Here is a 15,351-nt window from a genome sequence, read left to right on the forward strand (position 1 = left end):
TTGCTTAAAGGCACAGAGATTGTAAACAGCAGATCTGAGATTTGAATTTAGATAACCTGACTCCAGAGTAACTGTGCCAAACTCCTCCCAATATTTCCTCCTGGAAAAGATTCAGAAAGAGGAACATGTACTTTCAGTACATGAAAGAAGGGAATACAGGAACTGAAGAAGAGGGGTGAGGTTTCCAGGTAGAAGAAAGGGCAGGAGAGCAGAGACAGGGAGACAGAAAGTTAGCACTTGAAGAGTTTATTACAGGGCTTCCCTGGTGGCTCAGCGGGGAAGAATCTACCGGCCAATGCAGGAGACACTGGTAGGATCCCTGATCCGGGAAGATCCCACTTGCCACAGAGCAACTGAGCCTGTGCACCAGAACTACTGAGCCTGTGCTCCGAAGCCCACGAACTCTAAAGCCCATGCTCCACGACAAGAGAAGCCTCCGCAACGAGAGGCCCGCGCCCTGCAAGGAAGAGAAGCCCCCGCTCGCCGCAACTAGAGAAGAGCCTGTGCAGCAGCAAAGACCCAGCACAACCAGAAATAAATGTTCAAAAAAAGAGTTCATTAAGATTAGCGTTCCAGTTACTTCACTGATAATGGTGGCCCCTTAAATTCAAATCTCTCCACACATTCTCCAAAATATACTTCAGATCAACTGCAAAAGCAAACAGAACAACATAAAACCAATGCTGTCGTCACCACTGGAAGACAAGAGAAAACTGCAAACTTTAATCACCTTTTATGAAAAAACGAATAGCAAGGCCCAGCAAAACTATCTCTCAATTGCCCACACATCATTCTAGAGAGTGAGGGGGCACTAGAAGAGACCTGTGAAAGAGAAGAGGGAAGCAAAGGGCCCAATCATGAGTCAGAGTCACTCCCAGAAAGAGGAATTTCACCTTAAGGGTGAAAATACTGATAAAGAGACCTGGCATATCAGAGTACTAACTACAAGCAAAAGAAGAAAAATCTATGGGACTTCAAGTCAAACCAGTCAATCCTAAAGGAAATCAACCCTGAGTATTCACTGGAAGGACTGATGCTGAAGCTGCAGCTCCAATCGTTTAGCCACCTGATACAAAGAGCCGACTCACTGGGAAAGACCCTGATGATGGGAAAGATTGAGGGCAAGAGGAGAAGGGAGCAACAGAGGATGGGATGGTTGGATGGCATCAGTGACTCAGTGGAGATGAATTTGAGCAAACTCTGGGAGACGGAGAAGGACAGGGAAACTTGGTGTGCTGCAGTTCATGGGGTCGCAAGGAGTCAGACACAACTTCGCAACTGAACAACGAGAAAGGTATTGCTTCTGGGAAAGCAGAGACTAAAAAGGAAGGAATAGGTATCCTTTGAAAACTATGTGGTGACAGGAAAAAGAAGTGCAGGGAGAAAGTAAGATCCGATTAAGTCAAAATGAAAGTTGCTCAGGCGACTCTTTGCAACCCCATGGACTATACAGTCCACAGAATTCTCCAGGCCAGTACTCTAGAGTGGGTAGCCGTTCCCTTCTCCAGGAGATCTTCCCAACCCAGGGATCGAACCCAGGTCTCCCACATTGCAGGCAGATTCTTTATCAGCTGAGCCATAAGGGAAACCCCTATAAGTCAAAAGAGAACCCAAAATAGAAGAATACAGATAAACTACAACCACTTTTTTAAAGCAAAAGGAAGCATAAGAGAGCATACAGGAAATATGAGAGCAGAAATTAAGGATGTAGAGCAGGAGTCCGGAAAGGTTTCTATAGAGGGTCCAATAGTAAATATTTTAGGTTTTCTGGACCAGATGTTTCTGTTACAACTGCTCAATCCTGGCTTTGTAGCACAAAAGCAACCAGACAATATGTAAATAAATGACTTGACTGTATTCCAATAAAACCTTCTTATGAAATCAGATGACAGGCCAGATTTGGCCCACGGTCCATACTTTGCTAATCCCTAATGTGGAGTAGATCTAATTATGGAAACAAACAGTAGATCTAATTAATAAAAAAAAAAAAACTTCACTTTTTGAAAATACTTATCAAAATAGACAAACTGCTAACTAATCAGCTAGAAAATAAAAAGGAAAAAATCAAGTAAAAGGAGAAATAATCTTTGAAATAAAAGAAAATTCAAAAAGTTACTTTTGCAGACCACCATGCAAATAAATTTTGAAAACAGATAAAATGGGTAATTCCTACTACAGTTTACCAACATGGACTCCATTGGACATTAAAAGCTGAAACATACCAATGTCCATAAAAAAAAAAAAATTGAGACCATCATCAAGGAACTAACACAGAAAATCCCTAGGCCTAGACTGTTACCCAGAGGAATTCTACCAAACCATCCAAGAACAGGTAGTCCAAATGCTTCATAAATTGTGACGATGAAGGAAACTTTCCAAATTCTTTTTATGAAACAAAGAAGATATTAATGTCTAAACCTGATAAGGATAGTACAGAAGAAGAAAGAAAACTATAAATTCACATCACTTATGAATATTGGTGCAAAAATACTCAAAGAAACAGAATCTAATGCCATATTAAAAAAAATAATGTACTATGACCAAGTGGGATTTATTTCAGGAAAAGGGGAGAGAAAGAGAGAACAAGAGAGAGAAATTTGAAATTATATCAAATTAAAAAGTCACAAGGAAATGAAAAGAAAAAAGAACATCAAGTAGTCAGGTTTCCTTTGTACTGTATTAATGGATGGGGTAAACTAAGAAGTAAGTGGTCTTTTGTCTGATTTCAGCCAAGGAGAGAGCCTTGGAGCCTCTTTGTCTGTGCACATGATTAGAATATAGTGGCCCTGAAACGGAAGAATGAGACGAACCCATTGCATCTAGAGCCATTTAAAATCCATTTAGTGATAGGCTCCAGTTCCAAAGAACTTACTCATCTTTATTTATCCTCTGAGTATGGTTCTACCTAGCTGGATCTACAATGTCATTATCTTAAAAAGAACAACCATTTTCTCTCTCCATTTTTGGCATATTATAGATGACTGGCTATTCCATGCAAAATATATGCTGATTTTTGGCTTGGCCAATGGCAAGTATGAGTTTCTCAGGCTGATGGCTTATAAGAGAAGCAGGCTGACTTCAGACATACCTTTTCCACCCAGAAATGTTATTACAGTATTTATCATTTTGTGGGAAAATATCAGAAACCATGTTAAATTATTTGTGGTCTTTACTATCTTTTGTTTGGACTTCAATTCTGTGAACAGCAATCAGTTACAGGGGAAGGTTTATAAGGTCCCAAGAGATCTCAAATTATGCATGCTGTTAGAAAACCTGCTATTGTAAGCCACTTCATCAGTCAGGCATTCAACCAGGGAATAGAGGAAACGTGGCCCGTTCCTCTTTTTTAGATACTTTTTAAAATTTACCAACACTATTTTAGAAGTAACTAAATGCAAGCAAACCTCTTCTAAAGAGAACAGAAAAACCAGCATTCTCTTAGTCATAAATAATTTGGTTTTAAACCTCTAATTAGAAGCAGCCTCAACAGACAGTTGGTTTTTCAAGGTAAATATTGTCAAGAAAAAAATGGCTACAAATCAACTATCTGGAAAGCACAGTTACTATTTTTATAGCCCTTCTATAACTCTATAAATAGGGTATCATTTTAGTTGTCCTTGATGTATATTTCAGTTGATCTTAGAAGGATATAACCATTATTCAAAGTTGAGAGTTCATTATTTTGTTGAAATTTTTCTTAAGACAAATTTGGTATCTAGTTACAAGTACCATGAGATTTTCAGGCTAAAAGTATGTGATCACGTTGTAAGGACAGGAATTGAGATTCAACCATTGAGGGCAGATTTGTACATTTCCCTTAGCTTAGCTCCCTAGACTCGGCTTAACCCCATAATGGAGGCAGGCAGCCTTCTTTTTGGGCACAGATCCTTGTAATTCAACTGGCAACACAGATCAACTGTTTCCTAGGGACAGATGAGACAGAATCATCTGAACACATGGGCCCCATCATTTATCGAACAGCAATATTTAGGAAACATTTCCTGAAAAACATGGACTCCAGTTCATTCCTCCAAATAATCTAAACTAAGCTAATCATACCCCTGAATCAAGTCAGATCAGCAGAGCACAGGCATTTTGGAGGTACCTTTCCCTGCCCACTCCACAGTGAATTATGCTTTTCTAAGATACCATGAGCCATGTTGAGGGGCAATAAAGAAACAGCATCATAAAGTCCTCATAAAATGCTGCTCAAACACTGAATTACTTATGAAACGCCCCTCCCCCTCTCAGAAATTTCTATATGTTGAAAATAACTTTACTTCTTTCCAAAAACACCATTTGTTGTAACCTTATAAGTCATGTAATGGCTTTCTTCCTGGCTGGATGGGTTGACAACTTAAACCTAAATGTGCGAGCCACTGATGAAAAAGTAAATAGATTATAAGGATATGAACTATTCTTAGCCTTATTCTGACATCCTTTTTAGGTCCCTGAGTTTGTTTTACATTCTTCTTTAGGTTACCTACTTATTTTATATACCCATGCAGGTCACTTAGCTTTCCTGGTGGCTCAGATGGTAAAGAATCTGCCTGCAATGCGGGAGACCCAGGTGCGATCCCTGGGTTGGGAAGATCTGCTGCAGGAGGAAATGGCAACCCACTCCAGTATTCTTGCTAGGTTAATCCCACCAACAGAGGAGCCTGGCGGGCTACAGTCCACGGGGTCACAAAGAGTCGGACACGACAGAGCAACTAACACTTTCCCTATGATGTAGGTTACTTAAGTCCTAGAAAAAAAAGATGGGCTATAAATAAAAACTTTTGTTTGAAAAAATCTGCATTTAATATTAATGCAATAAATCACAAAGGAAAGATCAATCAATTGGACTGCATAGAAACCTAAAGCCTTTATACATCAAAGACATCATAAACAAATTTTAAAAAATGATAAAACAGGATAAGTATTTGACACAAATAATTTGACACCAATAATAAACTCTTACTCTATGAATAATAAACTCTTACTCTATCAATGAAAACACAGAATTGAACAGATAAATGTAATAACAATGGTAAAGAAATCAGTCAAGAAATTTGGATGTTGAAATATATGAATTTGGAGGAACTTAGAGTTACTTTCCTAAAATACACTCCTAGAACTGGAATGGACCTTTCCCAATCAACTCTCTAACATTACAGAGGTCATGTGTGTTAAAGCTTGCTACTTACTTGTCTCCTGATTTTTACAAAAGAAAGAACAGTTATGGCCTCTCTCCACTCACTACTCACTAATCCTCAAGGAACGAACAGTAAATATGTAATCTGACAGGTAAGAAGAAGGCTACTATTCCTTCGGTCACATTTCCTAGTGGGTGGAGTTCATATGTCATAGGTCACTGCCCAAAGAAGCAGATCCTTGCTGTCTGGGACCTGCCTAGACTCAGGCGCAAGGGACATGTGTATCTCATCTCCGAGAAGTGAGTAACCGGTCTCTGCCCATTCCTTCTCCTCGGATCGTCAGCCTGAGACTGGGTGCGTAAGCCAGGCAAGGGTCCCTGTGCAGACCCAACTACCCGAACTTCCAGGGGGAAAGACAGTAGGAAACCCCATTTTGCCACACATATCTTAGCCTCACTCTCCAGCGTCACTCTTACTAGAACTATGTTGGGGTAATTCCTGGGAACTTGCTCAGGCAAATAAAGTCGATACTTTATTCTCATGTGTCAGTCTGCAGAAGTGGGGTAGGTAAGACTCACGCTCTTCCACCTGCAACAAGATAAGAGCCTCCACCGGGGGGCAAAGCACCCCCGGGAGAGATGGAGGCTCTTGGTCTCTGTACCTAGAACTGCAAGAATAGATCAAGCACTGAGACTTGCCTGGTGGTCCAGGGGTTAAGACTCCGTGCTCCCAGTGCAGGGGGCCTGGGGTCCATCCCTGACCAGGGACCTAGGGCCCACGCACCACAACTAAGACTTGGTGTAGCCACATTAAAAAAATAATTAGATGAGGTATTGATAGATATTCAATTACCAGGAAAACTTCACATATCAGGCAAAATGTGTGAGCTTCTTAGGCATGAGCACTTTGAATTATTTTGACTACTACTTTTTTTTTTTTTTTTTTTGGGTCTTTCTCTTTATCGTGTCTTTTCTTCTAGGTAAAGGTTTTAATTTGCCCAGAAGTAGCTAAGTAGCTTGTGTGGTTAGAGCAGTGCTGCTCAAAACATGGACTGGCAGCATCAACAAGGCCTGGAAACTTACTAGAAATGAAATTTTGAGGTCTGCGCTCCAGGCCTGCTGAGTCAGAACCTCTAGGATGGAGTTCAGGAACCTATGCTTTAATAAGCTCTCCAGGTGATTCTTCTGTTAGCTAAAGTTTGTGAGCACAAAAAGATCATTAGTGGCAGATTTTGATGGATTTTAGAGAGCATCTGGGGGAGCCAGACATTAGCAGGCAACAGGAGATTAGCTGCCTCAAATTCTGTCTCTCTTTATCTTGTTCAGAATGAAGAGATCTGAGAAAAGACTGAACCCATGGTTTGTCTACAGGCTCAAGAGTCACCCCAACACCACAGGCTCTCAAATTGCTCTGGATTGTTTTACAGAGCCCCAGACTGAGAGATCAAACCAGTTAATCCTAAAGCATCAGTCCTTCCAGTCCTACTTGTGGAAGGACTGATGCTGAAGCTGAAGCTCCAATGCTTTGGCTGCATGATGCAAAGAGCCAACTCACTAGAAAAGACCCTGAGCTGGGAAAGACTGAAGGCAGAAGAATAGGGTAACAGAGGATGAGATGGTTGGATGGCATCACCAATTCGATGGACATGAACTTGGGCAAACTCTGGGAGACAGTAAGGGAGAGGGAGGCCTCCAGACATGCAGCCTGGAGGACTGCATTGGACCCCTGGAGTCCACGGGGTCACGAGAAGTCGGACACGACTTAGCAACTGAACAACAACAACAGCCTGGGGATTCTAGAGCAGGGATTCTTCCTGGTTGAAAAGGGGATAAAATCCAGTGGGATTATTACAAACTCAAGTGCTGAGAAAAAGTCATAAAAAGGTATTGGATAGAACCCTTTCTTTCTAAAGATGAGATTTGCTCAAGCTCTGAAAAAGGAATGAAATCAGTTTACAGAAGAGGTTTTGATCTTGCAAATGGGACAACATTGGGAGAAAATGGAATAAAGTGAAGGAGGAGAAGAAAATTTGAAATCATATTCAGTTCAGTTCAGTCGCTCAGTCGTGTCCGACTGCGATTGTGACTCCATGGACTGCACAAAGCACGCCAAGCTTCCCTGTCCATCACCAACTCCTGGAGCGTGCTCAAACTCATGTCCACCTAGTCAGTGATGCCATCCAACCATCTCATCCTCTGTCGTCTCCTTTTCCTCCTGCCCTCAATCTTTGCCAGCATCAGGGTCTTTTCCAATGAGTCAGTTCTTCCCATCAGGCGGCCAAAGTATTGGAGTTTCAGCTTCAGTATCAGTTCTTCCAATGAATATTCAAGACTGATTTCCTTTAGGATGGACTGGTTGGATCTCCTTGCAGTCCAAGCGTTTTCTCCAACACCACAGTTCAAAAGCATCAATTCGTCGGCACTCAGCTTTCTTTATAGTTTAACTCTCACATGACTACTGGAAAAACCATAGCTTTGACTAAACGGACCTTTGTCTGCAAAGTAATGTCTCTGCTTTTCAATATGCTGTCTAGGTTGGTCATAGCTTTTCTTCCAAGGATCAAATGTCTTTTAATTTCATGGCTGCAGTCACCATCTGCAGTGATTTTGGAGCCCAAAAAATATAAAGTCTGTCACTGTTTCCATTGTTTCCCCATCTATTTGCCTTGAAGTGATGGGACCAGATGCCATGATCTTAGTTTTCTGAATGTTGAGTTTCAAGCCAACTTTTTCGCTCTCCTCTTTCACTTTCATCAAGAGGCTCTTTAGTTCTTCTTCACTTTTTGTCATAAGGGTGATGTCATCTGCATATCTGAGGTTATTGATATTTCTCCCAATAATCTTGATTCCAGCTTGTGCTTCATCCAACCCAGCATTTCATATGATGTACTCTGCATATAAATTAAATAAGCAGGGTGAAAATATACAGTCCTGTGGCCACTGCTGAGTTTTCCAAATTTGCTGGCATATTGAGTGCAGCACTTTCACAGCATCATCTTTCAGGATTTGAAATAGCTCAACTGGAATTCCATCACCTCCACTAGCTTTGTTCATGGTGATGCTTCCTAAAACCCACTTGACTTCACGTTTCAGGAGGTTTGGCTCTAGTCCAGTGATCACACCGTCATGATTATCTGGGTCATGAAATTCTTTGTTGTATAGTTCTTCTGTGTATTCTTGCCACCTCTTCTTAATATCTTCTGTTTCTGTTAGGTCCATATCATTTCTGTCCTTTATTGAGCCCATCTTTGCATGAAATGTTCCCTTGGTATCTCTAATTTTCCTGAAGAGATCTCTAGTCTTTCCCATTCTATTACTTTCCTCTATTTCTGTGCATTGATCACTGAGGAAGGCTTTCTTATCTCTCCTTGCTATTCTTTGGAACTCTGCATTCAGATGCTTATATCTCCTTTTCTCCTTTGCTTTTTGCTTCTATTCTATTCTCAGCTATTTGTAAGGCCTCCCCAGACAGCCATTTTGCCTTTTTGAATTTCTTCTTCTTGGGGATGGCTTTGATCACTGCCTCCTGTACAATGTTATTAGCCCAGCTAGAAAACTACGATAAGGAAAAGGAGATATATCCAAATGTAACCGCTCTAAAGAGACTAGAAAAGGTAGAAATACTCACTAGGTCAGGGAAATGGCTGAAAATCATCAAAGGGAAGAATAAAGGGGCTATTCTGGGGAAAAAACAAAATGATCCCCCAAAAGGTGGGATCAGAGTTAAGTATTATTCTATCAAGAAGGGTCCTCTGACAGGTGTAAATAGGTAACCCAGTGTAAGCACTAATAGAGAGCTTTTCAATAACTGGAGTTGTGGTACTATGTAGCTACAGAAAATGTGACATATTTAATAAGAGAAAGACTAGAAAGATCAGTGTAGGATTCTTCAGGCATCCTTCAGTGAGATTCAAGGTGACATTGTTCTTACAGCTGAAACACCAGGTATGGCACAGACTATAAGGAAGTCTGCCCAGGAAATACACGGATTTAAAACTTGAAAAGAAGGAGCAGAAAAGCAGAGATGTAAGGAGGATTCAGGGTGCCTCCTTGATCAGGCCCAGGCTGAGGTCACAGACTGAACTGAACAGAAATAAATACCTCCCAACAAAAGGGAAGGTGGGAAGACTTTATCTGAACACTGACTGAAGCAAGGCATCATTCTCGCTCTATGAAAACCTCACAGGCAGAATCCAAAGTTATATGTTAGGAACACAAAAATCGAAGTACGAAAACAAAAAGCAAATACAGAGAAGGTAAGTAGTAATCTATAGCAAAAGGTATTAGCCAGGCCTGGGGAAGAAGAAGGAATAGAAACAGCTGGCATGGAAGGTTGAAAGCTTACCACTCAGCTAGCCTGACGGAGCAGAATGGAACACTTAGGAGGCCCTGGACACTGGAGGATTATCCCTTGCAATGCAGTAAAGGAAAGGGTGGTAGGAAGGAGTGCTTCGGTTCCCATCAAAGAAACACGGGCAGATCAGGTCTTAGAAATTCAGTTCTAGGGAAAGGTGGGGTTTGGGTGAAAAACCACTAACCTAGGGGATTTCCTGCACCACATCAGACCAATGAAAGCACAAGTTCCAGAAACTCAACAGCAGCTCAAGGATCAGAGGAGGGTAATTTTCCAGGAAAGACAAAGGAAACCTCTTAACCAGGAAGCAGGACTCAGAAGCAAGGCATTCAATAATAGGAAGTCATTCGGACTAGGACAATTCTTGGGAGCTTTCTGGGGACAGAGAAATTCAGAGAAAGGAACAGGAAGTTGGGACTGTGTTGCAAGACAATATATTTCTTTCTTTCTTTTTAATGAACTATGAGTGTATTGCAGTACTTTTCTCCCCATTTGTCATGTACCCTCCTTTCTGTATATAGAAGTATAGTTAATTTACAATTTTGTGTTAGTTTCAAGTGTACAGCAAAGTGATTCAAATATACAATGTATATATATACGCATATATGTACACACACATATATATACTTTTCAGATTCTTTTCCGTTAAATGTTATTACAAGATATTGAATACAGTTCTCTGTGCTCTACAGTAGGTCCTTGTAGTTTCCCTACCTTATATATGTTGTTGCTGCTGTTGTTTAGTGGCTAAGTTGTGTCTGACTTTAGCGACCCTATGGACTGTAGCCTGCCAGGCTCCTCTGTCCATTGTATGCTGCAGGGCCATTTCCTTCTCTAGGGGATCTTCCCAACCCAGAGACTGAATCCCAGTCTCCTGCATCTCCTGATTGGCAGGCAGATTCTTTACCTAGAATCAAGTAAAGATTCTAGGTAAAGGTACTAGATTTACTTGAGCCGACAGGGAAGCCCTACCTTATATATAGCAGCGTGTATATGTTAATCCCAAATTCTTCATTTATCTCTGCCCCTTGCCCCCACTGGAGCTTCCCAGATGTCTCAGTGGTAAAGAAGCCACCTGCCAACGCAGGAAACGTGGGTTCAATCCCTGGGTCGGGAAGATCCCCTGGGGAAGGAAATGGCAACCCACTCCAGAATCCAATGGACAAAGAAGCCTGGCAGGCTACGGTCACTGTGGTTGCAAAAGAGTCATCATGGGTGCAAAAAAGTCGGGCCCGACTTAGCAACTAAACACCACCACCTGCCACCTGCTATCCCTCTCTGGCAACCATTGGTTTGTTTTCCATGTCAGAGGGTCTATTTCTTTTTAAGACAATGCGTTTCACTTGAAGAGTTTCCTACTATAGATATGGATGCCCTGCTTACAGAGAAAGGAGGCTCTTTCACTACACAGATCAAGATCTTTAGCAATGGTGGAGGGTGGGAGAAACAGGGCCTGAAGGAGAAATGGAAATACAAGGTTCTAAATACATGGGATAGACAAGAAAGACCTGGAGCCACCATGGGCAAAATTCCAAAATGCTCAGAGAGAGCAGATTTCCTCCCCCAACAACAGATGAGCAGCCTAAGGTCAGACGGAATCCAAGGAACTTTATGAAAAGAGATTTCCCAAATTGAGCTGAAATTCATGGCGGGTGGACTTCCGATTGCTTGGTGGCCTATAGAGGAGGACACATCATACGGCAGATTATACTCACTGTGGATAATCTGGAGTCCACCTTGCAAAGGAGGAGATAACCACAGTCTCACTTTCTCACCCTGGCAGCACGACCCCCTCATTATACTCAAGCCAGAGACTGCATCTCCTACCCCTTTCTCCAACTCACTCTGCTGCAGCCATGCTGGCTTCCCTGATGTTCCCGGAACATGCCAAGGACATGCCTGTCACATGGTGTTCTCCTCACCTCCTTCAAACCTGTACTTAAATGTCTCTTTACAATAGAGGCCCTCCCTGACCATCAACTGCCACTCCCTTTGCCAAATTTTAGTCTTCATCTTACCACTCAGCCCCACCTAACATATGATATATTTCCTTGCTTGTTTATCTGTCTCCTCTCCAACCTCCTGACTCCAACCCCGTGACAGCTGAGACTGTTTTATTGCTGCTGCACTGTCAGCTATAAGAACCTGCCTGACACACACTAGATAAGAAAGGAACGTTTATTCAATGAATGCATTTACACACCCACGGCACTTGAAGTTTCTGCTCATGCTCCAAGGCTGACAAAAGCAAAGGAGGTCTGGACTAACACGTGCTAGGTTCTAGGAGCAAAATTTTGCTTTTTTTTTTTTGAGTACTAATATTTAGTGAAAAGCAGCACATGCACTGTTTAAAAATGAGGGCCCTGGAGCCAGACTGTGTTCAAATCCCACTTCTATCTCTCACGAGTTTTGTGATCTTGGGCAAGCTGCTTAACTTTCTCTGTGCCTCATGGTCCTTGTCTGTAAAAGGGGAATAATAGCAATGCCTTCCTCAGAAGGTTGGGTAGGTTCGGGTTGACTCAAGGATAGCACTTTGGACAATGGCTGCACATCTTCAGTGCTCAAAAAGCAAAGTTAGAGCTGATACTGTGTATAAAATAGACAACTGATGCAAACCCATTGTGCAGCTCAGGGGACTCTGCTCAGCGCTCTGTGGTGGCCCAAACGGGAAGGAAATCCAAGAAAGAGGGGATCTATGAATACGTATAGCTGATTCACTTCACTATACAGTAAAAACTAACACAACGTTGTAAAGCAACTATATTCCAACAAAAACTAACCTAAACAAATGAGTAAATAAAGCTAGTACTGTCGTCATCATCATTATTATGTACTAGGAACTGTGTTAAACATTTTACTTGCATTATGTCACATAAGGAATCACGCAGAAGGTAACTGAGGCCCAGGAGCAAGACAAACAGATCTAATCCACCGAGTTTTTCTCACTGACATTCACACAACATAAAATTAACCACTTTAATGTACACAATTCAATGATATTTAGTACACTCACAGTGTGGTACAGCTGTCACTTAATTTGCTTTTCAAAGTTCTGTAACTCTGGGACTCACGTTGAGACACTGAAAGGTGAAACTTGGGATAATTCAAGATTACTTCAACTTTGGAGGTACCTTAGTAATATAGGCTTTCCAGGTGGCTCAGTGATAAAGAATACGCCTGCCAAGGCAGGAGATCAACAGATGCAGTTTCAGTCCCTGGGTTGGGAAGATCCCCTGGAGGAGGACATGGCAACCCGCGCCAGTATTCTTGCCTGGAGAATCCCATGGACAGCGAAGCCTGGCAGGGTACTGTTCATGGGGTCGCAAAGAGTCGGACACGACTGAGTGACTGAGCACCACCTCCACCGAGAAGTCACAAAAAAACAAGAGACTTTGCAGAGAAAACACTGGGGAGGAAAGAACCTGGGACTCGAGTGCCTTTACACGCTAATTTACAAGGAGAAGTAGGTGCTAATTTCAGACTTCTATTCCTCTGAGGATTGAACAGTTGGAGGAAATGTATATTCAAATTCTGGAAATGGATGTGGGGGCTAGGTTTATGCTGTGAGGAGGTATGCATCGTGCAATGTCTGTTGATACCAAGCATAATCTGAGATGGAAAATAAAATAGTGAATTTTCATTCTCCTGTACTGCATGGGCCTCACTTGTGTCTATTGTATTTCAGAGCCTTCCAAGTACAAAGACCAAAGTGTTCACCCTCCACCCGCAAAGATCAGTGGGTGAACAGGATAAAGGCCTCAGGAGCAAGACCTATCTTATTCTACTGTTTTCCTTCAAAGGGGGCAGCGTCTCTGCCTGGCTGTCCATAGGTTTGTCCCTTAAACCCTACTGATAAAAGAACGAAAGAAATTAATTGTAGAAGGACTTCCCTGGCAGTCCAGCAGTTAAGACTCAGCACTTCCAATGCAGTGGGTGCGGGTTTGAATCCCAGGGACAGAGGAGCCTAGTGGGCTGCCATCTATGGGGTCGCACACAGTGGGACACGACTGAAGCGACTTAGCAGCAGCAGCGGGGAACTAAAGAGGCTGAATGCCCTACAGCACGGCAAAAAAAAAAAAAAAAAAAGGGAAATTAATTGTAGCGACATCAGCATCTCTCGCCACTAGGGGGAGCTGTGGAGTTGACACAGCCGCTTCTATCGGGAAAGGAAATCAACCCTGAATATTCATCGGAAGGACAGATCCTGAAGCTGAAGCTCCAATACTTTGGCCACCTGATGTGAAGAGTCGACTCACTGGAAAAGATTCTGATTCTGGGAAAGACTGAAGGCAGGAGGAGAAGGGGACAACAGAGGATGAGATGGTTGAACGGCATCACTGACTCAATGGACACAAGTTTGAGCAAGCTCCAGGAGAGAGTGAAGGACCGGGAAGCCTGGTGTGCCGCAGTCTATGGGGTCGCAAGAGTGACACAATTGAGCGGCTAAACAGCAACAACACAAGCCACAGGGGAAGGAGCCTAATCTGCTTTAGGCCACTGTTCTCTGTGTTGGGTTAATGTGCTTGTATGAGACCCAGTCAGGTGGCCTCCTTGTCCCTCCAATGCCCGACACAGTGGAGCTCACATTTCCAAACTCCTGGAAGTCGGTTCTAGTTGGCCATAATGTCTAAGTTTAGTTTTCAGCTGTCTTAAATTTGAGGCAAAAGATAGAAAACCTTACACAATGCTCGATCCATTACCCCTAGAGATCCCTGAGTAAATCATTCAGTTCCTGGTCTGAGCCAGCACCCCTGTTGGGGAGGGAAGATTCAGAGACCTTGTACCCCAGACAAAACTGGCAGTTTGTTAGACCGAGAACCCAGGTCTCTTGCCTCCAAGACTAGCATTCTTTATGCTCCCCCATGTTGTGTAGTTCAATACACAGATTTAACTTGTTGTCTTAAGACCCCAAACAGAAAGACATCCCCACCTACCTGCTGGTGCGGTGGTTACTGTTGTTTGTACTGACGGCCACTCCGGAGATCCCAGTAGAGTGACATTCACCGTGTAGTCAGTTGCTGGATACAGATCTAAGCACACCACTGCTGTCTGTTCCCTCGTCGTAAAGTTAAACGATGTTGCATGATAAAAAGTATTCAGATACCGCCTTCGACCTAGAACTTTAAACTGTCATGAGATTAAAGGGATTAAAGAAAGGGATGCATTAAATTTGTTTGGCTTGCAGATACCTATACTACAAGCAAAATGGAAAGAAAGCAAGGAGCTTCCTTCTACTTATCCTCACCCACATAGAATTATTTTTAATACAACAGCAAGCTAAACTGGGTGACACAACTTTACAAAGTTACCCTACCTAGCCTATGCAACCTCCCCCTCAACCAGCTATAAGACTAAGCTTAAAATGCATAACTACATCTCTGATTAACCAAATGTCAAGCTGCTGCTGCTGCTGCTGCTAAGTCGCTTCAGTCATGTCCGACTCTGTGCAACCCCATAAACGGCAGCCCACCAGGCTCCACCGTCCCTGGGATTCTCCAGGCAAGAACACTGGAGTGGGTTGCCATTTCCTTCTCCAATGCATGAAAGTGAAAAGTGAAAGTGAAGTCGCTCAGTTGTGTCCGACTCTTAGCGACCCCATGGACTGCAGCCTATCAGGCTCCTCCGTCCATGGGATTTTCCAGGCAAGAGCACTGGAGTGGGGTGCCATCGCCTTCTCCAAATGTCAAGCTAGTCTACAGTAATCCCTTGAGCCTACCCAGGTGAAGGAGATTGCACTAGAGTTACTGGGCAAAATCCTTTTCTTTTCATTCATAAGGAATCCATAGACAAGTCTCTAGAATAGACATTTTAAACTTTTATGAGGACATCCCCAAATTATCTGCCTTTGGAATGCGTAACT

The 15,351-nt window shown here is 42.7% G+C and overlaps 1 protein-coding gene across 1 annotated transcript in view; it reads right to left on the minus strand.

Annotated features, from left to right (window-relative positions):
- Positions 1-15,351, minus strand: part of SUSD1 (sushi domain containing 1) — a 117,252-nt gene that overhangs the window by 27,810 nt on the left and 74,091 nt on the right. Inside the window, exon 10 of the mRNA XM_052644564.1 lies at positions 14,426-14,618. Coding sequence (XP_052500524.1) covers positions 14,426-14,618 — 193 coding nt within the window. The remainder of the gene's footprint in view (positions 1-14,425; positions 14,619-15,351) is intronic.

The sequence above is a fragment of the Budorcas taxicolor genome, chromosome 8 (assembly GCF_023091745.1).
Source record: "Budorcas taxicolor isolate Tak-1 chromosome 8, Takin1.1, whole genome shotgun sequence".
NCBI classification, from domain to species: domain Eukaryota; kingdom Metazoa; phylum Chordata; class Mammalia; order Artiodactyla; family Bovidae; genus Budorcas; species Budorcas taxicolor.